Here is a 27850-nt window from a genome sequence, read left to right on the forward strand (position 1 = left end):
TGCAAAGTAAAAAACTGGATCACGTGGGCTTAGAAGTGTTGGAAAAACTCAAAATACAGGCACGAAAAATGACGCCACAATGCAACCCGAAAACAAACAAAGGCTAGACAAAAGTCGTGCAGGCTGGATGAGCCTAACATGGGCGCACAAAACTAGATCTGTGGCAGTCAGAAGACGGGTCTAAAACCCTTTACGAGTTTGAACTTAGAAAACCCGCTTTCAAAAAAACACATGAACACAAAAGGGTCAAAACCTTACACAAGTTGGAAAACACAAAAACCCTCTTTTGCGACCTCTAATCTTCAAACCAAAATCTACAAATGAGATGGCAACCCTTGAAGAAGGCCCTCCCAAAATCATGAGCCCTCCCATGAGGGAGACGGGCTCAAACCCGCTCTGATACCATATTATTAAAATATTCAATGTTATGATGTTGTTGTATTAAACAATGGAGACGAAATCTCCTTATCTATATTTACAAAGATGATGTTTCTAAGAGAAACAATTGTGAACTGAAGCCAGAATAGAAACTACCTAAACTAACTAGACAACTAGACAACTAGATGACCATTAAAGAAACAATACATTATTCTAACAGCAAACAATGCCTTTCAGATTGAATAATTTATTTTTTTAATGCACTTGTCTTCAAACAATACCAACTCAGATGTGCTGACAATTTTGCCTCAAATCTATAGGATATTGTGCTGACATTTTATTTAATTGGTATCAATATTGTAAATCAGTGACTCAATTTTTTTAGCAATATTTTTAGATATTGTACAGCTTGGGATAATTGAGCCAATCGTTCAACAACCCACATCATGAGCATTCATTTCATCTATGACCAATATCTAATAAACTTGATTGATCCACTTAAACTTTAAAGTTTATGATCCAGTGCTGCAATGAGTGCCCAAGAGGGCCACTCAAGCTCATGGGAGAATGGTAATAGATGAAATGACTTAAATATTAAAATAATATAAAATAATTATTAGACCATAAGGCTTACAGTTGTAATAAAGTCACCTTAGTGAAAAATGTGTTTTCTATTTTTTTAATTCACTATTTTTAGTGTTGGGTGAATCATGTATGTTTATCCTTTTGTATGGTTTTATTCTCCAATCTCTATATGAGGAGATGAACCTATTTGTAATTGTATTCCACTATTTAATAGAATATTAAAACATTGTGTTCTATTAATTTTACAACATACTATCAAAATGGGGGAGTCATGTGAATTTATTAATTGCAGCGAAGAGTGAAAATCACAAGCTGTTCCTAGTATAATTTGCAGCCTTTTTTTTGAAAAAAACTCTCAAGGGTTTCATTTGAAAATTGTGAAGGTTTTACTGGTTCCTTTGAATAGTCATGACCAAGATTATACATCAAAATCACATGGGTTTTGTATGAAAATCGCAGGTATCTGCAGCCAAGTTTCATGAGTTTTGATCTTCTGAAAATCGCATTGTTTACCAGGAAAAATCACACCTGCTTTCCAATGAAAATCGCATCTATGTTTTTAGTCAATATCATGAGATTTGTTTCTTGAAAATCGCAATTTGTTGCAAGGGTGCATGGGATTTTTTGTTTTCTGCAAGCCTTGACAAAGATTTGACAGATTTTCAAAGGGAAATCACAACTATTTTCAGCGTTTGACGAGTGGTCTCCCGTAGGCAGACCTTGGCTACAATTTGAGAGAAGGGATAGCAAATCTTCTGGGCCTGTAGGTATGTTTTTGTCTCAACGGTGGCAAATTTTTTTATTGTTGAATCTGCAACTAATGTTTGCAGTTCAATCCCAAGGTAAAGATTTCTATGACATTTTTTCTAAATAGCATCCAAAAAAATTTCAGAATATCAGCAAGATATTAGGATTTTTACTGTATTTTTTTCAGTTCAAAGAAGATGTTCTCTTGAAGTTTGAGCTTTGGTGAAGTATTTACTGTTATAAGTGGTTGTAGCTATAGTCATGGTTGTTGCAAGCTTCTTTTGTTCCTAATATCAATCCTCGCCCATTGTTGGGTTGTATTCTGAAAGTTATTGCCATTACAAAAATCTGGCTTCTCATGTCTATCTGGAGGATATCCAGATTTGAGCAATTATTGAGCATAAACATTGGAATTGCGGAGACACATGAAAGTTTGGCTATGCTTAAGGTGGGTAGGCAATGTGTAGAAGGTAATATTGTTGTTGAATCAAATGATAAAGGCAAACTTTGTTGACATGTTGAAAATCCTCCAAGCACGTTGCCAGGAGAGCCTGGAAAGATTACTGTACCAAAATGAATGATGAATTGTGCATATTTTAAGAAGCCCACACTTGGAAGACAAAAAGAAATCCAATATAGATAAAACTCAAAATGGATGGTTGCCTACTTAGCTTTGGAGTTTGTGATCTTGGGAGGCATACCCTTCAAAGGGTTATGAGACAACTTGATGGAGCTCTATGAGTGTAGCTCGGCATGGATTGTTGTCCAAAGGTTTGGGAGATCCATGATTTTGAAGTTCAAGGAGGTGGTACTCCAAGAACTTGGGAAATCAGCTCAGGAGCTACGCCTTTATGAAGGTTTGAGGCAGCTTGATGGAGTCCTACTTGGTAAATGGTGTGTTTAAAAAAAAAACGTTTCTGAAGAATGCCAATTTCATGGTTCGAAATATTTTTAGTTTGATATATTTTGTTTTCAATGAAGTAAGCCTTAAGAGGGCATATTAAAATAATATAAAATAATATTAGAAGATAAGGCTTACAATTGTAATAAAATCACCTTAGTGGCAAGCTTTTATTTTGCCTTTTTAGTTCAATATTTTTAGCATTGGGTGAGCCACGTTATGTTCATCCTTTTGCATGGTTTCATTCTCCAATCTTTATATAAGGAGATGAACCTCATTGTATTGTATCTTGTTATTTAATAGAATACTAAAATGTTGTGTTCTATTAATTTTTACAACATTAAGGAATGAATCAAGTATGGCAAATTGCATGCAATTGATTCTGAAAATGATATCCATAAATAATGATTGTTTATCATGTATCTTATTCCTTCTTGTTGTCATTTTATGACATCCTTGGTCCATCAATGAGAACCAATTAGAGATATGCTCCATGGACCAGCGCTACCCCAGTTGATCAAGGATAGAACCAATGGAATCATGAAATGTTAAATGTTGTCTTGTCAAGAGTCGGAACTTCTCAAGCCTTTTCCCTTCCTTGAACCCGGAACCCCAGAATCCTGAAATTCCCAAGTTTCCAAGCCTTTTCAAACCCGGAACCCCAAAATCTCAAATTCCAAGTTACCAAGCCTTTTCAAACCTGGAACCCTGGAATCCCAAAATTCCAAGTTCCCAAGCCTTTTCAAACCCGAAACCCCAAAATTCCAAGTTACCAAGCCTTTTTAAACCTGGAAGCTCGAAATCTTGAAATTCCAAGTTCCCAAGCCTTTTCAAACCTGAAACCCCAAAGTCCCGAAATTCCGAATTCCCAAGCCTTTTGAAACCCAGAACCCCGAAATCCTGAAATTCCAAGTTCCCAAGCCTTTTCAAACTCGGAACTCCGAAATCCCGAAATTCCAAGTTCCCAAGCCTTTTGAAACCCGAAACCCCGGAATCCTGAAATTCCCAAGTTCCAAAGCTTTTTGAAACTCGAAACCCCGAAATTCCCAAGTTCCCAAGCCTATTGTAACCTGGAACCCTAGAATCCTGAAATTCCCAAGTTCCCAAAGCCTTTTGAAACCCAGAATCCTGAAATCCCGAAATTCCCAGGTTTCTAACTCCTCTCAACTTGCGACACTTCTAGATGACAAAATCAAACACTCAATGCTCTTAATGCTCCACCAACCCCTACGACTTGTTTACTATCATTCATGGAGCTACGCGCATTTAATGTTTTTGCAAGATTGCCATCAGGTGGAGTACAGGGCCATGCTTATTTATGGGTACTTGATGACCTGCATGTCAGGCCTGCATGCTCTGACTTTGGAATGTCAGGCAATCCACCTTATAGAAGTACTTTTCTTCTTGGGATTGCCTTGTCAGGGTATGGCCAGGTTGCTTGCATGTACACCATGTCAAGTATGTGCACTTCCTTGACTAACATTCCTCTGTGCACGCCAGGGTCAAGGGTTCCCCTCCTTGACCATTGGTCTCTCCTCTGTGACCAATTTGCTATATATAAGTTGTTAAGCCTCATTGTAAAGGGTTCTCTACCTATTGGCTTGAGCTACTCTTTGCTCTTTCAATTCTCTTGAAGATTTGTATATTTTCTTGCATTTCTGCAACTATAAGTTTGGCCATTGGCCTGAGAATGAATTGAAATTATCATTCTTGCCTTTCTTCAACTTATGCATGTTGTGTATGTTTTCTTACCTTCATTGTAAGTGCATGTTTTGTGGCTTTCTTTCATGTATATGTTATGTTAACTTGTTTTTGGCTATGACTTGTGGGAAACCTTCTCCCCTTTTGAACAAATTTTAACCTCCATAGATGCCTTTGGAGTCATTCATACAACCGAATTTTGTGCATCTCCTAGGTATTTCAATTGGTTCTTTGTGTCAAATCTGGGTGGGGAGAGAAACATCTCTTATCTTGGTGCATCACCTCCTTTCATTTTAGCATTTTCTTCTTCCCTTTTCCTCTGCAAGCTGTTAGGATAGGTTTAGAAGTAGAATTTGGAGTGTTGAGTTGGTTCAACACTTGCACTTGGATTGAGAAGGAAGTTGGCCTTCTCCGGAGATTCAACACCCTTGAACAAGGTCCCACACTTCAGGGTTGTTTCCATGTTTCACAAGGTTGCTAGGTTGATAGCTTAACAAGGGTGCAAACTTTTGTGACAACACTTCCATCATAATTTGAAGAAAAGGTGCAGAATAAGATTATATTGTCTAAATTTCCATTGTGTGAATCTTGTGAAATAAGATTTTTATTTTTTTATCAGTAATGGGCACTTTTTAAAGTGTCGAACACTATTGTTGTTCAAATCTGCAAGCACACCAGCCCAGCAAAAGTATCAAGCCTACGAGCATAGCAGCCCAGCAGGGATTTGAACCTTGGTGGCAATTTCACCAAGTAAGTGTTTTAGCCGCAATACTACATGGGTCATCTCATGAAATAAGAATATTAATAAGATCATTCTTCCTATAAATTATCAATTGTGGGAAAATAAAGCAAAACAATTCACATGTATTAAACAAAGGAGGAGGGGATTGAGTTTTGTCATCAAAAGAGAGGAACTCCTTACCATAGAAGTGCAGAGAACAGACAAAAATACATACATTATCATGAGACTTACATTAAATATCATGAATGTACATTACAAGTGCCCAAGAGGGTTAGTCCTATTTATACACTAAACTCAAATCCTAACGTCTTATATTAATAAAGTTATGTTTAGTATAAAACTTAATATAAAACTTCATAATGCTTATATTTTAGCAGTATTTAAACATAAATCAGGAAAAATTTGCCAAATCATGATTAATCACAACGGCGAAATCCCAGATTTTTTACCCCAAAAAAGTTGCAATTTTTTATTAAAATTGTTGATTGCTGCTTTTCACCTAGTTTTCTAATTCACTCCAATTTTTTCATGTTTAATCACGGTTTTTTGGAATGTAATCATTGTTTTTTCAAGTTTAATAATTTAATTTGTATCAGATGTAGGCTAACCACCACATTAATATATACTCGGGTTTTCTGCCATTTTCTATTTTCACATGGTTGCCAAGCTTTTCTTGGCATTGACATTTAGAAACTTTTAGTATGCTAATATACATTTCTACAGTGGGTTTTGTCTTCTCTACTGGCTGCTTAGGATTAGTGGTAATCAAGTGCCTAATTTCCAAATGAAATTATGGGATAGGCATAGCAATGTCACAACAACATCCACATTGACGTAATATGAGAGTTCTTGGGGCAAACTAAACAAAGTCATTGAAAGGACTCTCAATGCGAAGCAAAAATTTAAAAAACACATTTAATCAGGAAAAGAAAAAATTGGTGGGGTCAGTAATTTTTCCTCCAATAAATCGCAAGTTCTTTTCCAAAATCATTGACCCATGATTTTCAACCCGGTTTTGGTGCTTATATGTGTTTCAATTGGTAAAACATCACAAAAAAATTACAACTCGCATGACTTTTTCGATGGATTTTTTGCAAACCGCATGGAATTTGGAGCTTTTTTTTATGAATTGCCTAGATTTTCTCTTTGTTAGTGGATGACCAAAACCACACCGCTAACAGGTCCAAAATCTTATTGTTGTCACAATTCCAACATGCTACTCTATGCTACTTTCTTCATTGTGAAAGTTGGCCTTGGTCTACCCTATGTTGTCTGCTGTTGTCTTCTTCAAAATCTGCAGCCCTTGAATGTAGGCGCACATTCATAGCTAGTCAACCCTTCATAACACCCTGAACAATGAATATTATGACAATTGTCCCTTCAATTGGCCATTGTAGTCGACAAATTTTTAATTTAACAGAACTTTGTATCAAAAAATAAAATTTATAACAATCAGCCCTTACACAACATTCATGATAATCAGCCCTCACACAGCAATTTCATCTTTGGTTTTTTTCTCCTTCAACAATTAGTTTAACATACCCTCTTCAGAGCTTACTTGCTCTAATACCAACTATCAAAAAACCAATGGACAGATTTTGAGAGAATATATGGCACAAACTCTAATATGTGTATGCTTGTATTTATTATTCCATTGTGTAAGTTACATTTTAGAGTCTAGACATTACTAGTGTGGTGTTATTATATCATTGAAGTAAACAATAAATGTTTGTGTACAGAGTATAGTCTAGCATTAAATTATAAATTTATAACCAATATCTTTAAATATATTAAATTATCTTTATGGAATTTGAAATTCAGAAAATAAAACATTTATCTTCCAAATATTCTAAGCCATTCAAATCCCATTTCAATCAATGTTGAGTAAACTTTCTCAAAATAGTAAAGGTAAAATGTGTTAAAATTCTAAGCCATCATACACTGTGAACTATGAAGTATGCTTTGTGCAATGTAATGTAATCAGCAATATGAATATAAACAACAAAAATCTATTTTTACGATTCATGGGTTAAACACTCTAATTTGTTTGCTCTCTATATCTCTATGCTATGCAAATGCTTTAAAATTTATTTATTTTTAAAAGATAGTTTGTCTTTTTCTACATTTATTACATTTCCAAAAAAATCTGATTTTTTCCTATTTTCTTTCCAATTTTTCCCCACTTTTTCAAAAAATCTTATATTTTTGGTTTTCCGATTTATTCTCCAAAAGATTTTTGCTGCTGTGGCCGCCCCACCTTATAAAAACTATAGACCAAACCCTACTCCAATGCCGCTGCCTAACCAAGGTTAATATATTGTCCTAACATAGAGGGTGTGTAACTAAGCACTATACACATCGTACGATCCCCATATTAGAGCTTTGTCTATAACTGTTGATTCTCTGCCTCTCATACATGCATACTTATCAATCTTGAATCACCTTCAACCAACATAGATTCTTTATATTCAAAAACATCTTCCTTTCTAGCACTCCAGCTATGCAAGTTGTAACAATGACTATCTACTGCTTTCAACATCGGAGACAACCTTCTGCTATTCTCAGTTGTGTGGGTGCTTACGTACACCTTGTCAAGAAAGAGAAGTGGAGGTTGTGGAGAAAGTACTCAACTGATAGGGCATTTATGCCCATTCTCATTAGGGAAAACTACTCAACCAATGAAACGGAGGGCCTTTAGGAATGGATCATAATGCACCACTCAAGAGTCAAAACTTTATGTCAGGGGACTAAGCAGATTCAGGAGACCAAGGACACGGCAATGAAAGAGTTCTTTAATCAGTAGATCAAGGAAGGGGAGGAACAACACCAAATTTAGATGATATTGAAAACAATTCATAAAAAAAACATAGAAAGTTAATTTGATGATTCCACTCTGAGATGAACAATATGACCTAAGTAGCTAGACTAAGAAACTCTTGATTTTGCCTAGGCAACTTGATTGGTCATTTTGGGGCCATAGTAATTCTGACTTGCTGGACATACCATTTTATCCTTCGGTCGTTCTCTTTATTTAAGGTAGTCCTGAGGTCTTTTACTATATTTAATATTAAGGTAACAGCACTTTAATAAGATAATAAGTTGGGCCCAGATAATGATCTCATAAATATGTTCAAATTCTGTCTCAGCTCAGTTATAAGCAGGGCTTTGACAATCCATGGACAAAAACAGATAATGAACATCTCCCAATTGGAGGAAACATGATTGAAGTCATTTACCATCCATCCCTAACCCCAAGTCAATCCCACTCATGTCAGGTACAACCACAAAATTCAAATAAATGGTCTTGTCAATTGCAGTCATACAATGAAACCATTTTATCAGAAAAAAATGCATGTCCAATCATTCTCATTAGTGGTGGAGCTATACTTAATCCAAAAAAATGTGCAACAAAAAGGTTTCTGCATGATCACCTTTAAGTCTGCTTATCTCACTCTCTCTATCAGAGATATTCAGAGACCCAATATCATTTATCACTTCCTGTTGTGAAATATTAGACAATATAATTACTTCAGTTGGAACATGAACTGCTAGATCAGGCAGTTGCTCTTTTCCAACAGGAACTGTAGCCTGTAAAAGGAGAGAGAGATAAGCACTCTTTATACATATCAAACATTTATACGATTAGCTTCTATGTCATTCCTTAATATTAAAACTAAGGGACTAGTTACCTCTAAGTCCACATAAGCAGGCTCCTTATTGATTGACATCAAAAACTTGTCAAGATCGTCTGTTGTAAGGGCTGCAAGTACATAAGAAGAAATTCAATAATTGCAATGACAAGCAAAGAACTCTCTTCTTGCAAAATAAAAAATATGCTAAATATGTGCATTCGCATATTTAACCAAAATGAAAAGGCATAATCACCCAGCTAAATTCAAAATATAAACATTCAAAATGACAAAATCTCACTAAATGTACAGCATTATAAATGGCACAATATCTATACTTTCAGTTTTATCACTTCATCTGTAAGACCCCAATTCATTGGTATTGAAGTAATTAAAAAGCAATTACAGTTGTATTCATTCAAAATAATTTGGCAATATAGCAGCTAAAAAGCCACACCAACTTTGAAGATTGATACACAAACGTTAAGCTAATATATAGAATCTTCAACAAGAGAAAACACTTTTAATGAAAAGGACTAACTAGGGAACGGTGGATGGCCATTAACTATTTCCCAAATCCAAAGACCTGAAAAAATTCTTTGACAGCTACTATTGTTATACAACTCTAAAATTCGTTCTGATCTTTGACAGCTACTATTGTTATACAACTCTAAAATTCGTTCTGATCTTTGACAGCTACTATTGTTATACAACTCTAAAATTAGGTATAGTGTTGAGTCTTGACAATGTGTCTGATCTTTAAACACGCATATGAAGTGCTTGAATCTACAGCTTTTATCATTTCCTTTTAATCACATGAAGTAATTATCCACATAATTGAAAGAAGCACTTGCTTTGTGCTGTCTACAAATTGCTACCAACTTACATGAACAATTGAAAATCAAATAATGACATTTGGCAGAAAATGTGAAGCCAAACTTTACAATATATCCACCCACAATGATTACCTGTGTGTTTTATCACATCATTTGATCAGATAATTGTACTGCTTACAAACATTGAATTTTCATAATAATTTATGCTGTAGAAAATTATATACAATAAATTTGAGTTAATATTAAAAATAACATTCTACAAGAAAAATTTACAACCAAATTATTAGCTGGCCAATCATAGGAAGCAGAAACGGAAAGATAACATGCATCCTGCCCTGTTGAATAATGTCAGCACATGCAACATGCTTAGCAAAATAGGATGCATCAAATTCATCTGGAGAGGAGATAATTTGGATTAAATGAAGATCTCATTCCAGAATACCTGTCTTTCCTATTTCACAACACCATTACTCATCTGACATTTGCTGGTTTCAGCCTTAGCAGCATGAATATTTTGGGGAAAAAATCAGCAAACCCAAAAGTATAAGATTTTTTGGAAAAATTGGGGAAAAATCCTATGTTACCTAGAGTTTCCGGGAGGGGGAATGGGGAAACAGGTTTCCGGGACAGTTTTTTTTGCCCAGAACAGGGGACAGCAGGGGACGGATATATATATATATATATGAATAATGAAATTTAATAATAGCAAGTAGCAACATAATAACATTGAGAAGATAAATCATTAAATATTACCTTAGGTTAGGATTGTCTTTCCATATGTATTTGCATTCAAAATGGAACTTTACTTCTCAGTAAAAAAATGTGAATACTGGTGAACTTTATTTGTACTTTTTTTATTCGCCAATAGAAATAAATACAGGATTTGTCATTTTTTATCCATTTCCTATTTGTAAATAAGAAAACTATTATCTGTTTGTACAGTTATGCAAGAATACAACACATCCATCTAATGGTCGAGAGCCTATTTTCACCTGTTCATCATATGCCAAATGGTGAAGCCTCAGCTAATTGTGCCATTGGTGGTTTGTTTTTCTTTTTACTTATGCGTGATTGTCCCATATATATCGATATCATAATATATGATATCGCCGGTGATAATAATAAAGTTAATAAACTTATTAACTTTTCTGCAGACTACAGATTATAAATTATAATTTATTAAATTTATAATTTACTAATTTGTAATTTTTAAATTATTAAATTATTATAATATTTATTATGTATTAATAATATTAAATAAATAATTATTAATAAATAATAAATATTATAATATTATATAAGCGATTTTTTAAAAATAAGAAAAAATTACTTTTTTATAAAAAATTACTTTAACAATCAGGTATCCAATTTTTTTTTAAAAATTAATTGCTCTTAAAATAATAATAATTTTTTGAGTTTTTTATTTTTTTTTAAATTTATTGTTGTATTAGCCAGAAACGGCTAGCCGTCCCCGGGACAGCTAGGGGACGGCTTTAGCGTACCCTACCGTCCAGGGGATGGTCAACGGTCCCCAGGGAAAATGTTGACTGTCCCCGAGTTTCCAGGACGGTTTCCGGGGATCGGGGATGGCTGGGAAACGTTTCTGGCCGTCAAACCGGGACGGTTTCCGAAACAGGTGCCTTGAAGCCAGAAACGCGTTTCCGGGTAACATAGGAAAAATCAGATTTATAAAAAACATTAAAAAATGAAGAAAAATAGTCAAAAACTATTTTTTTTTAATATAAAAGAGAGTTCAATCTATGAATTGTGGAAAATAGAGTTTCGTTGTTTATATTCATATCTTTAGTTCAACCCATGTCCTATTTTAGTTAGCCTTGCTATCTTTTTTTCTGCTGGTTAAGGCCGGAAATTGTATTTCTATCCTTTTAATATCCTCTACCATTTCATCCATTTAGGAAGATGATGAACTGTATTTGCCTTTAACTGTATGATTAGAATAAAAATGCTTTTTCCTTTAATCATACAGTTTATTATACTGTATAAATATAATAATATATCTGTCATTTATTCATCAAACTATGTTAGACGTTAAATGTATTTCTACATTTCATATATTATAATATATCTGTCATTTATTCATTAAAATAAAAAATAAATAAACTATATAAATAAATTGAAAAAATATATATGACAGATATATTATACTGTATAAATAAACTGTATAATATATGGAATGTAGAAATAAATAATATAAATAAACTGTATGATACATTTATATCTTGCCTTTTACTGTATGATTAAAATAAAAATATCATGTTTTTAGAATTCTAATATTTTTGGCATTATAATATGGACATATAATATAGACGTCTGAAATTAATGGCAGAACTGTTTAAAGATACAGATAAAATAAAACTGTTTTAAATACAAGAATTAGCATATTAATATTTCAGAATTAATATTAAATATTATACAGATATCTGAAATTAATATGTACATATATTTTGGCTTAAATAATGAAGCGGAAATGTTTTGGCATACTAATCTGGACATATCATTAAAAATGAAGTTTGCAAATTAGACGTTGAGCTGTAGACTATAAGATTTTTGCATGGTTTTTTCACGATTTGGAGGGTTATATTTAGGTTTTCGGACCATTTTTAGGGTTTGTGATCTTCATGCTGATTATTCCCGATTTTTTCAATGATCTAGTCACAATTTTAAATGCAAAAAAATTGTTGAAAACCAGTCAATGACTTGTTAATTTTATTAATCAGACTGAAAGAAAATAACAAAGAAAATAAATGCAACACACAACACAATGCTATCCTGGGAAAACCTCCCTCTTGGAGGTGAAAAAACCAGCAAGAAATCTCAGATCCAATTAGGTTAAATATAACAGCAAATTACAACATAGCCCCTCTAGGGCATACAAGTAACTTATCTGATTCGCAACTCAGATTAGACTTGATCAACTTGCCCAGAATTCAGATTTCAGACCATATGGTGATATTTGCATGCCCTAGGATGAATGTCTTCAGGTCTGGAGCAGATTCAGCAACCTTGAATCACGTTCGGCACCCTAGGAGCAGGCTTGGTAGACTTAAGAGCAGATTTGGCAGGCCTGAGAATAAGTTCGCCCAGTTAGAAGATGATTCACTGAATAGTTCGCTGCCTTAGATGATTAATTTGCTGTTTAGGAAGTTCGCACAGCAGAAGTAGGAGTATTCGCTTGGTTGATTATATTTTTGATCCTCAAATGATCTTACTTATATATGAGTTCAAGCCCACTACAAACCTTGGTCGGCCTTATTCATTTTGGCACCAAGTCACAATAATTTGAATACTTTATTTACAAGTTACATCGAATAGGTCTTGACCTATTTACAGTTTACAAGTTATATATTAATCAGTTTACGACAGTACGGATTGACAAACACGCGTGTTAGTCGCATGTTTTACACCGTCGATTTTGCAATTAATGGTTGCGATTGACTAACCTGTCGCTACACGCTGTACGAAACATCCGTTTTGGAGCCAGAATAGACGCAGCCCTTTCTCTCTGTGTGAATTCTCAACCACCGCTTGTTTTTACTATCAGTTATAAATCTTGATGCTTGTCCTTTGTATTGGTATTATATAATTTACCCTATCAGATTAGAGTTAAAACTGGGAGGCAATCAGTAGTGAAGAATAATCTTGTTTAATTATTCACCAGGAATCTTAGACATTTCATCAGGATGTTTGATCTAGCTTAATCTTCAAATTCTATATTTGTAGAACTTTGGCCAAACATAATGAGTATCAGAATTATATCCCTTTGTAATAAGACTGAAGATCAATACTTCATGAATTGCAGTGGTGAATTTCAAGGTGCTTGGGACTCCTTGTGAAGACAATGCCAAAAGAGAGTATGGGTGTGGTTAAATTCTCTCTATAAATGGTTTCAGAAAACTGTAGACTAGTAAAGATATGATCTGTGTTACCAGAAGAGATCATGCAGCCAACATGCACATCCATTGTCATGCAATCAAGCTCAAAAGTGCCAACTTTAGACAGCCTACTTACACTGATTATCAATAATATTAGTTTTAACTTTTGACTTCATTTTCATGTGCATCAAGTCAAGCAACATGACCACTCACAAAGAGTACGAGAACTACACACGCCTCTAACTTACTTGTGTAATGTCCCCACTTTGAAATATGATTTGATAATAAATTATAATAATAAAATTTAAATAAAAAAGCATAAAAATTAAAATTAAATTAAAATATAATGTCATGTCCCCTTGTACGTGATTAACAAAGATATAAAAATATTAATTACTTTATATGAATTTCCCATTCATTTATATAAATGATTAATATTTACAAAGGCATATTCTTTTAATTTGCTACTTAAGCATAACTAGCCATAACTATTACGGGACTTATAACCACTTCGGTGGTAATAAAAGAAATGGGCATCTGCGATAGACGGGAAAAAGATATAAAAAAACAATATTTGGAAAGAGAAATGATCATTCACGAGATGACAATACCAGTGGTATGATTCCTTTCGCCAGCCAATTACCTGGCCTATTGGAACTATGAAATAGTGAACCTGTGAAGAATAAACTATAGGCGGAATCACTGTTTAGATACAAATTTTGGGAAACCCAGCAGAAGGTTGACGGAGTAGCACGCAATTCCAATCGTCTTTATGTTCAGAAGGCACGTGGACTTCACACCATCTTCCGTAAAGATTGCAAACTGTGTATGTGTTAGAATATTGGCGAAGAGGTGCACAGGTCTCAATTCCTTCTATCTTTCCGTGTGTAAATCGCTCCTTCTTCTATCCTCCCGTGTATAGAACGGCTTGCGGTCTTCAAACACTTTCCCGTGAACAGAAACGACGTACATTACATTGGCTTCCAGAAGACCCGATATCGGTTGCAATCTCTGTCAGGGCGGATTCCTTCAATAGCGTTGCGTGAGTCAACAAACCCCCGGATGGGTGTGATCAGGATGAGGCGGAACCAGTTTCATAGACGTCAACACCTACGCGAGCAACTACGTCATAATGCCAATTACAATGGGGTCATCTGTTTTTATGTCTCACCATAGACGTCCCAAATAGCTGACGGCTTCCAGATTGGGCGCAAACAATCTCTGCAATTTTAGGTGTACTTTGAAATACTCTTTGAATGTTGAATACGGATTGCCACTAAGTGCCATCAATAAATCTGAAGGTCAAATTGGAGTTATTTGTGTTAAAGTCTTAAATCCATAAGCAACGGAATAAGTTAAACATTACATTTCCTGTGCAATCTGGACACATACATTAATTTACAGTCTATCCTAATAAGGAATTTTACAGTGGTATCAAAGCTTTTGTGTCCTGCCAGCCTGTAGGGTATCGAGATTTCATGAAAATTTATTACACAGTTGATTATGCACCAAGGAAATTATAATTTCCTAAGTACTAGGGCCCGTCAAAACAGGTTTACAAACTCTCCTTTAGCACAGAATAGTTCATCAATTCCATTTGAAATTGAGGATAGCCACACAGAAACAGACGAGGAATTTATTTTTGAAACCAACATGGGAGGCCCGGATAACAATAGGGATTTATTAGCTGCATTGATCAGAAGTCAGCAAGATATTCAAGATAATGTTAATAGAATGACCAACTTGATGACCCAGTTTATGGCTAATAATATTAATCAGCATCAAAATAATGGAAGACAAAATAATCAGCATCAAAACAATGGGAATAGAGATGAACAATCAGTTAATAATCAGCCAACGAGATCAAGAACAGCTAGACCATTTATGCCCACATTTACTGCTAGAAACCAGCCACCAGAAAATGAACCAACAATAAGAGAAATACAGGCAGAAATACATCAGGATTGGTTAGATTCCGGTGAAGAATTCCGATCAACAATGACCTTTAGAGAATATTTAGATGTCAGAATGAAACATAGGCCACGAGGACAGCGAGGGAATAACAGTGAATTGCAAAAGAAAATTGGAAAAATGTCCATTCCTTATTTTGACGGAACAAGTAAAACAACTGCTCGGGCTAGGGTGCAAAAATTAGATACCTACTTCCAATTAAATCCTATGTTGGAAGAGGAGGCAATTAAATATGCTGCATTACACCTTGACGGTATAGCACATGAATGGTGGCATCATGGGCAAATAACTTTGGGCCACAATTTGATAGGCACTTATGTTGAGTTTACTGAGAAACTTATTGATAGGTTTGATTCTAAGGATCCTGAACTACACCTTAAAGATCTGACTCAACTTAAGCAAACTGGAACTGTGGAACAATATATCTCTGAATTTGAAAAATTGGCAGTTTTAGTCACTGAAATTTCTGAAAGGCACAAGATTGTGATATTTATAGACGGATTGTCTGATTCCCTCAAAGGGTGGGTTAAATCCTTAAACCCCCTTACTTTACAAACAGCTGTCAAAAAGGCAAGAGAATTAGAACCATCTTCAAAAGGAAAAATTTTTAACAAAGGACCACCCCCTAAACCGGAAAAAGACAAACAACCTTGCAACAAAGATGAATTCCCTAGAAACAGACTAGATAAGGAGGAAAGAGAAGAACTCAGAAGGAAAAAACTTTGTTTCAGTTGTAGAGAAGCATGGCAACCGGGGCACAGATGCTTAGGGAAGGGGAAAATTCATTATATAGAGGTTATGTCTGACAATGAGGATGAAGAAAATGTTAATCCTAACATAGAACGAACACATCAAACTACTGAGTCAGAAACAGGTACCAAACAAGGAGAAGGAGTCATAGCATCCATGACAGGAACCCCACATTATAATATTTTCAGGGTTAGAGGAGTTTTGAATGGACAAAGGGTAATTGTTATGCTTGATAGCGGTTCTACTCATAATTTTATAGATGCAGCACTCGTAGAAAAATGTGATTTGCAGACAGAAAAACACGAGGGTTTTGATGTTAGAGTAGCAGGTGGCACTAATTTGTCTAGCACTCATAAAGTTCCTAAACTGAATATCACTCTTGCCAATTACACTGTTACTGATGATTTCTATGTGATTGATCTGGCTGACACTAATGTTATTCTGGGCATACAGTGGATGGAAACATTAGATGAATATACACAGAGCTTTAAAAGAATGGAATTCTCTTTTAAAATTGATGATAAGAAAGTAGTCCTTCGTGGTATGTCTAACAGTGGGCCCAGGATCGTCAGTGCGAAACGAATGGAAGCTATTTTCAGACATGGAGATGTGGCATGTTCAGCACAATGTTTAATCTCCAACAAGGTATCAAGTTTTGAATCTAAATCCTATCAAGCTGATTTGTTAACAGTATTAGATTCACATTATTCGGTTTTTAATGATATTCCTCCAGGAGTTCCACCTGATAGAGGTTTCGAACATACTATTGAATTAGAAGGTGGTGCTAAACCAGTGATTACTACTCCTTATAGACATCCTAAAACATACAGGGATGAAATTGAAAAAGCAATTAAGGAATTATTGGATATGGGGCACATCAGACCTAGTTCTAGTCCTTTTGCATCTTCTGTAGTGTTGGTCAAAAAGAAGGATGGGACACTTCGAATGTGTATTGATTACAAAGCTCTTAACAAAAAAACAATCAAAAACAGGTATCCAATTCCTCGAATTGATGAATTGTTAGATGAATTGCATGATGCCATTTATTTTTCTAAAATTTATTTGAGATAAGGGTATCATCAAATTAAGTTAAGAGAACAAGATATTCATAAAACTGCTTTCCGTTGTCATTATGGCTATTATGAATTCTTGGTTATGTTGTTTGGTCTAACAAATGCTCCAGCAACATTTCAATCCTGTATGAATCATATTTTTAACAAACAGTTAAGGAAATTTTTGCTAGTATTCTTTGATGATATATTGATTTATAGCAAAACTTGGGAAGAGCATTTGAAACATATTGACATAATTCTTGGTATTATGGAATCACAATCATTGTATGCTAAGGCATCTAAATGTGAATTTGGAATGACTGAAATTTTGTATTTAGGGCATATGATCAGTGCAACAGGGGTACAGGTTCATCAAGAGAAGATAAGAGCCATTTTGGAGTGGCCACCACCACGGAACCTTACAGAATTGAGGGGATTCTTTGGTTTATGCAGTTATTACAAGAGGTTTGTCAAAGGTTTTTCACAACTTGGGGCACCCTTGACAGATCTTACCAAAAAGGGGGCATTCAGATGGACTGAGGAATCTCAACAGGTATTTGAGAAACTTAAACAAGTAATGAGTTCTTGTCCGGTACTCGCTCTTCCAGATTTTAGTCAGCCTTTCGTGTTGGAATGTGATGCTTCTGGTGATGGAATAGGGGCAGTTTTAATGCAAAACAAACATCCTATAGTTTATGAAAGCAGGAAACTTAATAAACTTGAGAAATTATATTCCATCTATGATAAAGAAATGTTGGCAATCATGCATGCATTGACAAAATTTAGACAGTATTTAGTTGGTAGCAGATTTGTGGTAAAAACTGACCATAATAGTCTGAGATATTTCTTGGGTCAAAAAGATTTAATGACAGGCAACAGAAATGGATCAATAAGATTCAAGTTTATGACTTTGAGATTGAATATGTAAAGGGTAAAAATAATGTTGTTGCAGACGCGTTATCTAGAAGGCCTGAAATCAACGCGTTATCTATCGTAACAGCTGATTGGAAATCTTTATTGCTGACCGAATATTCAAAGGATTCTTTTGCATGTGATTTGCTAGATGGTAATATACAGGATGATAAATATAAAATTGTTAATGATGTTATTTATTACAAGGACAGGATCTATTTAACTTCAGGATCGAAGTTGAAAGAAAAAATTCTCCAATCTATGCATGATATTCCTCTAGCAAGGCATCCTGGGTACTTCAAAACATATCGTCAAGTAAGAGAATTGTTCACGTGGAAAGGATTAAAAAATGATGTACTACATTATGTCAAGGAATGCACTACTTGCCAGCAAAATAAAGCAGAGCAAACCTATCCAGCAGGTTTATTACAGCCACTACCTATACCAGACCAGAAATGGGAAAGTATATCAATGGATTTCATCATAGGTTTACCGAAATCCCACGATAAGAATTGTATTTTTGTCGTGGTTGATAGATTAACTAAATTTGCGCATTTCTTTTCTATCACTACAGAGTTTACAGCAGTTCAGATTGCAGAGTTATTCTTCAGAGAAGTTTTCCGTTTACATGGTTTACCAAAGACTATAATTAGTGATAGAGATAGCAGATTTTTGAGCATATTTTGGGGAGAGCTTTTCAGATTAACAGGTACAGAGTTGAATCATGGCACCAGCTATCATCCGCAAACCGATGGACAGAAGGAGATAGTGAACAAATGGATTGAAGGTTATCTTCGTAACTATGTCGCCGGTCATCAGAAGGCTTGGGTTTGTTGGTTATATTTAGGAGAATATTGTTACAATACTACTTTTCATATTTCAATTGGTATGTCTCCTTTCAAAGCATTATATGGCTATGATGTACTCTCCTTTCTTGACCTTGCTTTTGAACAGAGCAATGTACCTAAAACTCGTGATTGGCTTCAAGAAAGCCAAGATATTTTGTCAGCTCTTAAGGAGAATTTGCAATGTGCTCAAAATCAACAGAAAATCTATGCAGATAAAAAAAGAGTTGAACGTCATTTCGAAGTGGGCGATTTGGTATTTCTCAAGTTGCAACCTTATTGACAATCTTCTCTCAAACGTAGTGGGTCTGAAAAATTAAAACCACGGTTTTATGGTCCCATCGGGTAGGCCGGAAGGTTGGTACAGTTGCCTATGAACTTGATTTACCAGTGGATAGCAAGATACACAATGTATTTCATGTATCTTGTCTCAAGAAAGCTCTGGGGCAGCAGGTGTCAGTGTCTAAAGATTTTCCCCCTCTGAATGATGAAGGGAAGCTTGAAATGATCCCAGAGGTAATTTTGGAAACACGAGACAAGCAACTGTGGAACAGAACTGTCAAGGAATATCTCATCAAATGGAAAAATTTGCCTCAGGACGATGCTACCTGGGAAAATGAGACAGTTTTGGAGTTGCTTGAGGGCAAGCAACACGAGGCTGGGGAGACTGTCATGTCCCCTTGTACGTGATTAACAAAGATATAAAAATATTAATTACTTTATATGAATTTCCCATTCATTTATATAAATGATTAATATTTACAAAGGCATATTCTTTTAATTACATATTATATTTACAAAGGCATATTCTTTTAATTTGCTACTTAAGCATAACTAGCCGTAACTATTACGGGACTTATAACCACTTCGGTGGTAATAAAAGAAATGGGCGTCTGCAATAGACGGAAAAAGATATAAAAAAACAATATTTGGAAAGAGAAATTGATCATTCACGAGATGACAATACCAATGGTATGATTCCTTTCGCCAGCCAATTACCTAGCCTATTGGAACTATGAAATAGTGAATCTGTGAAGAATAAACTATAGGCGGAATCACTGTTTAAATACAAATTTCGGGAAACCCAACAGAAGGTTGACGGAGTAGCACGCAATTCCAATCGTCTTTGTGTTCAGAAGGCACACGGATTTCACACCATCTTCCGTAAAGATTGCAAACTATGTATGTGTTAGAATATTGGCGGAGAGGCGCACAGGTCTCAATTCCTTCTATCTTCCCGTGTGTAAATCGCTCCTTCTATCCTCCCGTGTATAGAACGGCTTGCGGTCTTCAAACACTTTCTCGTGAACAGAAACGACGCTCATTACATTGGCTTCCAGAAGACCCGATATCGGGTGCAATCTCTGTCAGGGCGGATTCCTTCAGTAGCGTTGCGTGAGTCAACAAACCCCCGGATGGGTGTGATCAAGATGAGGCGGAACCAGTTTCATAGACGTCAACACCTACGTGAGCAACTATGTCATAATGCCAATTACAATGGGGTCATCTGTTTTTATGTCTCACCGTAGATGTCCCAAATAGATGACGGCTTCCAAACTAGGCGCAAACAATCTCTGCAATTTCAAGTGCACTTTGAAATACTCTTTGAATGTTGAATACTGATTGCCACTAAGTGCCATCAATAAATCTGAAGGTCAAATTGGAGTTATTTGTGTTAAAGTCTTAAATCCATAGGCAACGGAATAAGTTAAACATTACATTTCCTGTGCAATCTGGACACATACATTAATTTATAGTCTATCCTAATAAGGAATTTTACATATAAAAAATATAGTTAAATATAATTAAAATTTGATTAAGTTAATAAAAGGACAAAAGGCATGAAATGATAAGTTGGGACTCCCCCGAGTATGAGGTATAAAGAAGAGAGGAGAACCCATTTGAAGGGGGGATTATTTGGGGAATCAGAAGTGCAGATCTGATTTAAATAAGAAGCGCAGATCTGATTGTGAAAGGTTGTGTCCCTTTCGAAGGGCAGAAATAATGAAGAGTTGCACTCTTTCAAAGGGTGCTAATGGTGAAAGGGTGTGTCTCTTGCCCAAGGGCATACATGATGAAGAGGTGTGACCTCTCCCTCACATTGAAAGATATAGAGCATAGTTCCCAGACTCGGACTCGGCAAGGCCGACTCGACTCGTGACTTGGCTATGACTCGGCAATGACTCGGCAAAATAAAAAAACCCTTGAAATTAAGAGATTTTTAACGATTTAAAACTTGTTTCATGGACCCATTATTGAATAAAGCCCAATTATAATGTGTGCTAGCTTGTTATGCCATGAAAGGCATGCTGGTAGAGTATCTACTTGTTTGGGGCTTCTGTTTAGTATTTTCTTTGGCCAAATTGAAATTCTGGGAACACCAACATGAGACATCATGAACAACTTCACTTGGGAACTATAAGGAGTGCTTGTGTATGGTAGCATTAAATAGTGTGCTTGTTGAACTTAGGTTTTACCTTGGGACTATAGTTGAACTTGGTCTTTCTTGGACCTCGTAGTTTTTAGGCTATATATATATGTTGGATGGAAGGGGGAATTGTGAGGCCAGAAGGGTTTGAAAATATGCTCCTCAGAGACATGTCCCTTGCCAAAAATAACCTTGTGCTCCATGGGGGGATTTTTTGGGATGTGGGGACAGGTAGGAAATGTCCCCAACTCACACCCTTTTTTCAAAATTTTAAGAAACATCCCTGTTGTGAGGTACTCACACATCACCCCATTGCAAATGAAGACCCCCACTTTTTGCTTTCTAGGGTTAGCTCTTTTAGTTTTGTTGTTGGTCGTTTTAGTGTCTTAGCCTTTGCATTGAAGGGATTGAGTTTCTCAAAGGTCATCAAATCAGGTGGATCTCCTCAAGGTGAAGTGAAGGAGGTTAGGTTAGTTGAGCGATTAGGGGTTATTTAGATCATTCCTAGGGTTTTTGTGTACTATCTGGTCACGCTTCAAGTTGCTAAATCAAACCTTGGTTGAATGCATAGTGTCCTCCTAGGTCCCGTCCCTTACATCAAGGTCAGAGTGAACTCGCCTTAAAAGTCTAGAATGTCATCCTGATCCTGAAATGGCCTGAAATTTGACTAAGTCTGGAAATTTGAAGGATCCTCCAAAAACTAGATTTTGCATTATAACTCATGGAGGTCCGAAACCACTCTCAAACATCCTGACAATATATATGGAATATAACTTAAAGTATATCTTATACTTAAATGTTATATTTCATATATGAATCCTGACGGAGAGACTAAGTTGTCAAACAAGTCAAAACATTGACTTGTCGTTGCCGAGGCTTGGAGCTTGGACTTGGCGAGTTTTGCCATAACTCGCCTGACTCGCGAGTCAAGCGAGTTATGGCAAAACTCGCCGAGTCCGAGTCCCAAGTCAAGCCAAGCTCGCGAGTCAGGCGAGTTATGGTCAAAACTCGCCGAGTCCAAGTCCCAAGTCAGCAAAACTCGCCGAGCTTGGCTCGACTCGCCAACTCGGCGAACTCGCCTGACTCGCGGCGAGTTTGGGAACTCTGATATAAAGGGATAGAATAGAATTGATATCCTGATCGAATATATATTGATCATTCACTAAGAGCATTAGAGCACACAGCCTGGTACGCTAAATATTCTCTGATGTCTGCAATGTTGTTCGCTTGTTTCCTTTTTGGATTTTTAAATAAATAAACTTCAGAATAAGATAAACTATGACTGAAATAAAGCATTTTTTCTAAAAGAACCTGATTATTAATTAGCATTTGTCTGCAGTTAGAATATCATAATTTATATGATTTCTTACGTAATTAAAAATCAGAAAATCCGAAATATTAGGGATCTGATCTTGGATACTTCTGCTAATGCCTATGGAGGATGGGAATGATTTGTACAAAGGGAAAGGCAGTCTAATTCCCCAACCATCAGGTGGTCCCAAGATGGGGTAAGGATCAGTGATCCGGAAACCTTGAGGGAGTAGTCCCAAGAAGGGGTACGGGCCTGCATCCAGAAACCTTGAGGGAGCCTGTTAGTAGTTTGGTTTCTCAGCACCCTAGCACCATAATTACCCCTTCCTCCATTAATGTTAGGTAGCAACCAGGTTAGACCATAATATAGAGGATTATGATTTATAAAAAGAAGGAATAGTAGTAATAAGCATAATAACATTTGGTAATGCATTCAAAGACGTATGACAATTGTTGATAACATGACAGCTTCCAAGTAGGGGACATTACAACTTGAGGCTTGCATGTTCATGCATAAGATTAATCATTTTTTAGGCATCTTAGAAAATGAAGATCTATTTATTAATTTATGGAATTAGTTTTAACATGTAAGTTACTAGTTAATGAATGTTTATGTCATGAAATGATTAGGGTTTATCCCCTACAAGTATATATTGAGGGAAAATAATAGTATAAATTTATTTTGGCTGTTTAACATCTATAAAAAACAAGGAACCATTATGTAATGTCCCCAACTAGGGATTACCTGAATTTCGTCCTAAATTAAAAATTCCATAATATAGTTTATCGTTTTTTCAAATTATGAGAGTGACTTAATCTATTCATTCAATAAACTTATGAATTGATGAATAAATACATGGATTAATAGCACATATTTTACAAAGAATGATAAACATGTCTTTCTACCTATAACCAATCATGGTTTAGTTTGGTAGGAAAGCCTTGAGAGGGTGCCTGTAAACTGCTCAACCCAACTAAGCCCAAGAGCGCACAGCGTCCCACTATGACAACTCACCTCTTGGCCCACAAGAGGCAGGAACATCCCACTATGACAATTCCATCCCTTGGGGTGGCCTACTTAGCTTGGGAGAACCAGTAAACTGCAATTCCCTAACATACTTCCTCCATTCATTCCTTTGATTGATTACAAGATAAGACGCGCATATATAAATAATCTAAGAAAATATAATCAAGTATATATATATATATATATATCAAGCCAATACAAATCTTGCTAACATCATTATCATATATAAATCTATTATCCTTATTCTAATTTGAATATATATATATATATATAAAACTATATTACCAATATATTTGGTAATTACCCACTATATAAACTATTAACACCACTTCTACCTATTGGGGCTGTAAAAGCAGAGAGATCTGACATGAGTCAGATCAGGTCTGCCACAGTAATGAAATTAAATATGACGCTCATCGTATTGCAGTCTATATTAATAGTATTATTAAATTCTGCATAATAACATTATTAGGCTTAATATATTAAGCATACGTATTAAGCACATCCCCATGCATACCAAAGAACAAGGATGTTACTGCCTGTAACTTAATAACAGTTCTGTTCTGATCTGATCAATATTATATATTGATCTTCTGTAGTTTTAAACTTAATCTGTTGTGATGGATATCTCCCCCCCCTTCCTAATGAGTATGTGATTCTTATTAAATATATATTTGAATGGTTGAATGGTCACACCCTTTTGCTCGGTGATGGATACAACCTTTCCTTAATTGCACCTTTCCCTTTAGACAAATCGTGCCTCTTGTTTAATGTGTTGACTAACAATTAATATTTTTAACATTCACATCGCTGTTGTTAATTATCGAACTTAGTAATCGTTGTTCATTGATCATCATGAATATCGTTTACTAAAGCATATTAACCGATTGCTGTGTATCGCGTGGCTTCAACCTGAGTGTTCTTTTTTTGACACAAACGAATTCCTAGTTTTCTTGTTTTCTTATCCTATGTCAAACTTGTTAGCAGATCGCTGTCTTAAAATTCATGTATGGTTTATGTAATTGATGCAAACATGCATCAGATCTGGTCTGCCACTATGTGTTTATTCCCAAATCTAAATCATTGTTTATTAATGTTTTATCATACATCATCTGTCTTATCAACATTATTGTTGCCTTATAATTACTGTGTAAATAAGAATATTAATTTTATGTAATATTTAATGAATATTTAATGTTAATGTGAATGTGACTAATAATCTGTTTATTATGTTTATGAATCTGATTATATAATACTAAAATAATTGATGCGTTAGTATATTAGATATAAATGATTATTATTTGACAATATGGGGATATCACACATTATTTGTGATCCCTTGTGCTTTTCAGCCAGATTTGCAAATGTAATCTATATTGAATCTACAGGTGCCCCAATCATTTCGAATTTCAGCTATTTAATTTCATCTTTTACAGCTCATCCACCCTCCCATTCTCTTTAGAAATTAGCAGAACTGTTGCTAAGGAAAAGAGCTAAATATAATAAAGCCTTGATCTATTGATAGAAGTGAATGTAACAACAATCTTAGCTCTAACCAGCACCACAAATATATAATCATAACTTGTTAAAAATGGCAAAAGTTCAAAACAAGTTTATCAAATAACAAATGGTAAATTTCACTTATGACAATCCCTTTTAATTTTCCTCCAAAAAAAAAAAGTATAGCCCCTTCCTCAAAGATACAAGGACCCCTAAATCAGACCTTAAAAAAGTGCAAAAGAAGCATAACTGTCAACTTAATTAAAACTATTCATAATAATATGACAGTGAAGCCAAAGAAATTTAATGGAAGTCACACAAGATATTACTAGTTCGGTGTTAGTGGCAAGCCAGTTGGTTCCAGTCCACCCTAGGGGCTGTCCAAGGTCCTGCCTGATACCTGCATGTTCATCTGAGATGAACGCGGATGTACCCACAACAAATTTGGCAGAGTGTGACACCCAGGTGGCAAATTTGAATAGTTTTTTAATTTTGTCGATTTCTTGAAGACAAAAACAAACTCATTTCTTAATGCTATTAAATTTCCGCAATCCAAGCTATTATCTTTGCTGTTTCTGGATTTGATTGTGTGTCACTTTTATATCGTCAACATTTCGGATCACACTCTATGATCCATCATTAGGATGAAAGAGAGTTACAGGAGATGTGAAATGGTCAGTTGCAGACCCAGGATTCAATAAAAAGAAAGGAGAGAGGGTGGGAAGAGATAGAGGTAGGAAGCTCAAGGTGTGAGGAGAAAGAATAAGAAAACAAAATACATTAAAACCAACAAACATAACAAATATAAAGTGCACAAAGGGTTAAGAGAATAAAAGAACATATATAAAATAAATGCAACGAACATAATATATACACAAACATAACAAATAACCACGTATTAATAATATATATAAAAGAGCAAAAAAATATATAATATAAACCAACTAATAAACAAGAAATATAAGCAAATAATATTACATAATATAGATTAACTAGGGCGCATGATGTATAGGCTTGAAAAATATTATAAATACAAAAAACAACTATACATATTCGTGAATATAAAACATATTTAATAAGTAATTTACTCTTACAACAACCAGAAAGACTATTATGTTTATTTATAATAACTCAAAAACCAATATATGAGGAAAGAAAAATATTTGAAGCCATTAATGATTATAATAATACGCACTATAATGTTTATTACAATTAAAACATAAAAAATTACAACAAAGAAGATAGGAAAATAAAAAAATTAATATAAGCTACAAGAATATAATAACTATAACAAACCTATTAAATACCTAAATTAAAATATATAAAAACATATAACCAACAACATAAATTATAGCTTTTAAAATATACTACAGACCCTTAAAATATGAAAATATATATATCCACAAAGATTATATGATTAACATATATATGTGGATACATGTTTTTTCATATTTTAAGGGCCCATAGTATATCTTTGAATATCAAATAGGTTATTGAGACCCATTTTGCCTCCAACACAATTGTCTTGAGACTACTTGTGAAGGTTCATGAGACACTTTCTAACATGGTCATTAGCCCAAATTGGACCATATGGAGGCAATCTAGCACTACAAGGGCAGCAAATATCAAGCAAATGATTCTAGATGACATTTGGTGGGATCATGAAGAATATCTCCACAATTTCACTAAGCCCATATTGAGTATTGACGTTATATTGACATGAATAAGCCTTGTTTGGATGAGATATATGATGACATCGACTCAATGGTTGAGAAGATATAAGCCATCATAAATGCAAAAGAGCAAGATTTTGAAAACACTTTCTTCAAACAACAATACAAAGTTATTGAAGAGAGATGGAACCAAATGACCACTTTACTATATCTTCTTGCCTTTGCATCAAGTCCCAAATATCATAGTGGTCAGCTCCCTTTAGTGTCAACAAGAATTGCCCCATATAGAGATGTTGAATTCAGTCAAGGATACAAGGCAGCACTTCACAGACTCTTCATTGATCTTGACATGCAAGATGCAATAAGTTCATGGATTTTGTACACTCCGACAACTTTAGTGTCGATGTTCTTCGGGACAAGTATAAGGTCAATGCTAATAGTAGGTGGTACTTCCATAGCTAATCATTCACACACCTACAACCTCTTGCGATCAAAATTTTATTGCAAGTTCTATAAAAAAATTATTTTTATTTTTTAAGTTTCATTTATATTTTTAAGTTAAATTTTTTAATTTATAACTCTCTAATTTTGTCTTAAAAGATTGATAGTTCATCTACATCTAAGAGGAATTGGAGCACTTACTCCTCCATCCACTTAGTAAAGCACAATCAACTACACTCGAAAAAGGCAAAGGACTTGGTGAATGTGCATTCAAACTTGCAATTTGTTTTAACAAACAAAGTGGCTACAAAGAAGGGGGATATCAAGCCAAAGCATATTGACTTGGATGCTTCCACTTACCACCTTGCTGCACTTGATGTTAAAGATAAGCCAACTAGCAAGCATGACAATGCTTGTGCTAGTGCCAATGCCAATGGCATTGCCTGTGGTCCTTCTAATTTACCAATGCCTACATCAACTAATATGGAAGATGGTGATGATCTTTTTGAAGACCCATTTGATGATGCT

The 27850-nt window shown here is 35.1% G+C and overlaps 1 protein-coding gene across 2 annotated transcripts in view; it reads right to left on the reverse strand.

The window, feature by feature from the left end:
- LOC131048388 (uncharacterized) overlaps positions 1-27850 on the reverse strand; it is an 86429-nt gene that overhangs the window by 22714 nt on the left and 35865 nt on the right. For both annotated transcript variants that reach the window (XM_057982336.2, XM_057982337.2), the window contains exons 8-9: positions 8744-8814; positions 8486-8642 (exon numbers count right to left, since the gene is read on the reverse strand). In XM_057982336.2, the coding sequence (XP_057838319.2) occupies positions 8486-8642; positions 8744-8814 (228 nt within the window). The remainder of the gene's footprint in view (positions 1-8485; positions 8643-8743; positions 8815-27850) is intronic.

This window comes from Cryptomeria japonica, chromosome 8 (genome assembly GCF_030272615.1).
Source record: "Cryptomeria japonica chromosome 8, Sugi_1.0, whole genome shotgun sequence".
Lineage (NCBI taxonomy): Eukaryota > Viridiplantae > Streptophyta > Pinopsida > Cupressales > Cupressaceae > Cryptomeria > Cryptomeria japonica.